Source organism: Cyprinodon variegatus, unplaced genomic scaffold, assembly GCF_000732505.1.
Source record: "Cyprinodon variegatus isolate N-32 unplaced genomic scaffold, C_variegatus-1.0 Scaffold2865, whole genome shotgun sequence".
NCBI classification, from domain to species: domain Eukaryota; kingdom Metazoa; phylum Chordata; class Actinopteri; order Cyprinodontiformes; family Cyprinodontidae; genus Cyprinodon; species Cyprinodon variegatus.
The window spans coordinates 11,514-12,852 of NW_015153318.1; the positions used below are offsets into that span (position 1 = coordinate 11,514).

The 1,339-nt window shown below is 33.0% G+C and overlaps 1 gene segment (V, D, J or C); it reads right to left on the reverse strand.

The window, feature by feature from the left end:
• The window catches only part of LOC107081080, a gene marked incomplete at its 5' end in the record, with an annotated part of 3,595 nt that extends 2,785 nt beyond the window's left edge, over positions 1-810 (reverse strand). The window contains 1 exon segment of the C gene segment in view: positions 732-810. Within this exon segment, the coding sequence occupies positions 732-810 (79 nt within the window).
• Positions 811-1,339: the final 529 nt, after the last annotated feature.

Below are 1,339 nucleotides of genomic sequence, written 5' to 3' on the forward strand. Positions count from 1 at the left end.
CGCTAACCAAACTAGGTCAACACTGCGGCGTCGAAGCAAGGTCTGGCAGCTGGTTATAAAGGGCAGGTCTCTTGATGAGAAGATGCGCATCAGGTGTGCTGGAAGACTCCAGCTCCAGGAGACCCACGGCGCACTCAGCTGGAGGAAGGTGGTAAAGCTCCAGATCCCAACAAACAGGAGCAAAATAATGAGAGAGAAGGAAAAGAGGGGAATAAAACATTAACTTAAGTATTAAGCTAATCAATATACTATGAACCAAATGGCAGTTAAATACTTTTTCATCTGTCTTTTTCACTTCCTCTTTACAGCTTTAAAATAGCTAATTTTTAACTTAAACTGCTTAAAGTAGATCTTCTTTTTCTTTATGTTTTCCTAGAGCCAACAGATTTTAATTAATAGAAATTCATATTTCAAAAACATAGATGTGCTTCTGAATTACAATCCTCCACATAATCAAATAGAAATAATATATCTCCTTTGAAATAAAGGAAAATACTATTAAATGCAGTTTTAGAGAAATGATGTTGGCTTCAAATAAACCATATATATTACAAAAAAGAAAAACACGCCTGTGCTCTTTGTAAAAAATGCAAGCTGCTACAAACCAACTATATCCAGAAAAAAAAAGCGGGGCTCTAACAATATTTTAGATATAGTTAATTCACCTTGTAATAAGATAAAAGGAATTAAACATAGTTTTGTTTCTAATAAGATGAAATGATGATACTCACAGTGAATGATGAGTTTGGTTCCTCCACCAAAAGTCCACCAGAGTGACAGAAACTCATTAAGAGGCCGTACAAAAACCTCCTGCTCTCACAGCAAGCAACTTTTTACTGAAGAAACACAGTTTTTGCCCTAAAACTATAAGTTTATACTTTTGCTAAAGTGAAAAATTATCTAGCATCTTTAAATAAAAGTTATTTATATCAAAGGAATTTTTAGGAATTTTTTGTGTTTTTTCAGTTGTAAAATAAAATGTTTACTTATCTTTCTTCTTCTTCTTTTTGAAATCCTTTAGAAGATTATTTAAACATTATAAAACAGAAAATAAAGTGAATTACCTAATTCATAAATTAATAGCTGAACATATCTAATAGAAAAAAGATAAGTCAAATTTCCAAAAGGATTTTGTTTAGTTTCAAATTCTGTTTCCTTTTACCCAAAATTGTAAATTTTCCCTCTTTTCTTTCTTCTTCTCTTTTAATAAAATCCTCAATGGTTTAAATCCAGCAGCTCTTTGTTCAGATGTTGTGTCTCTGTTTGTCTCCAGTGCGCTGAGAGCAGAGAAATCATTTCCATAGAGAGGAGGCTTTGCATGGTCAGCTGATCCTCCAGG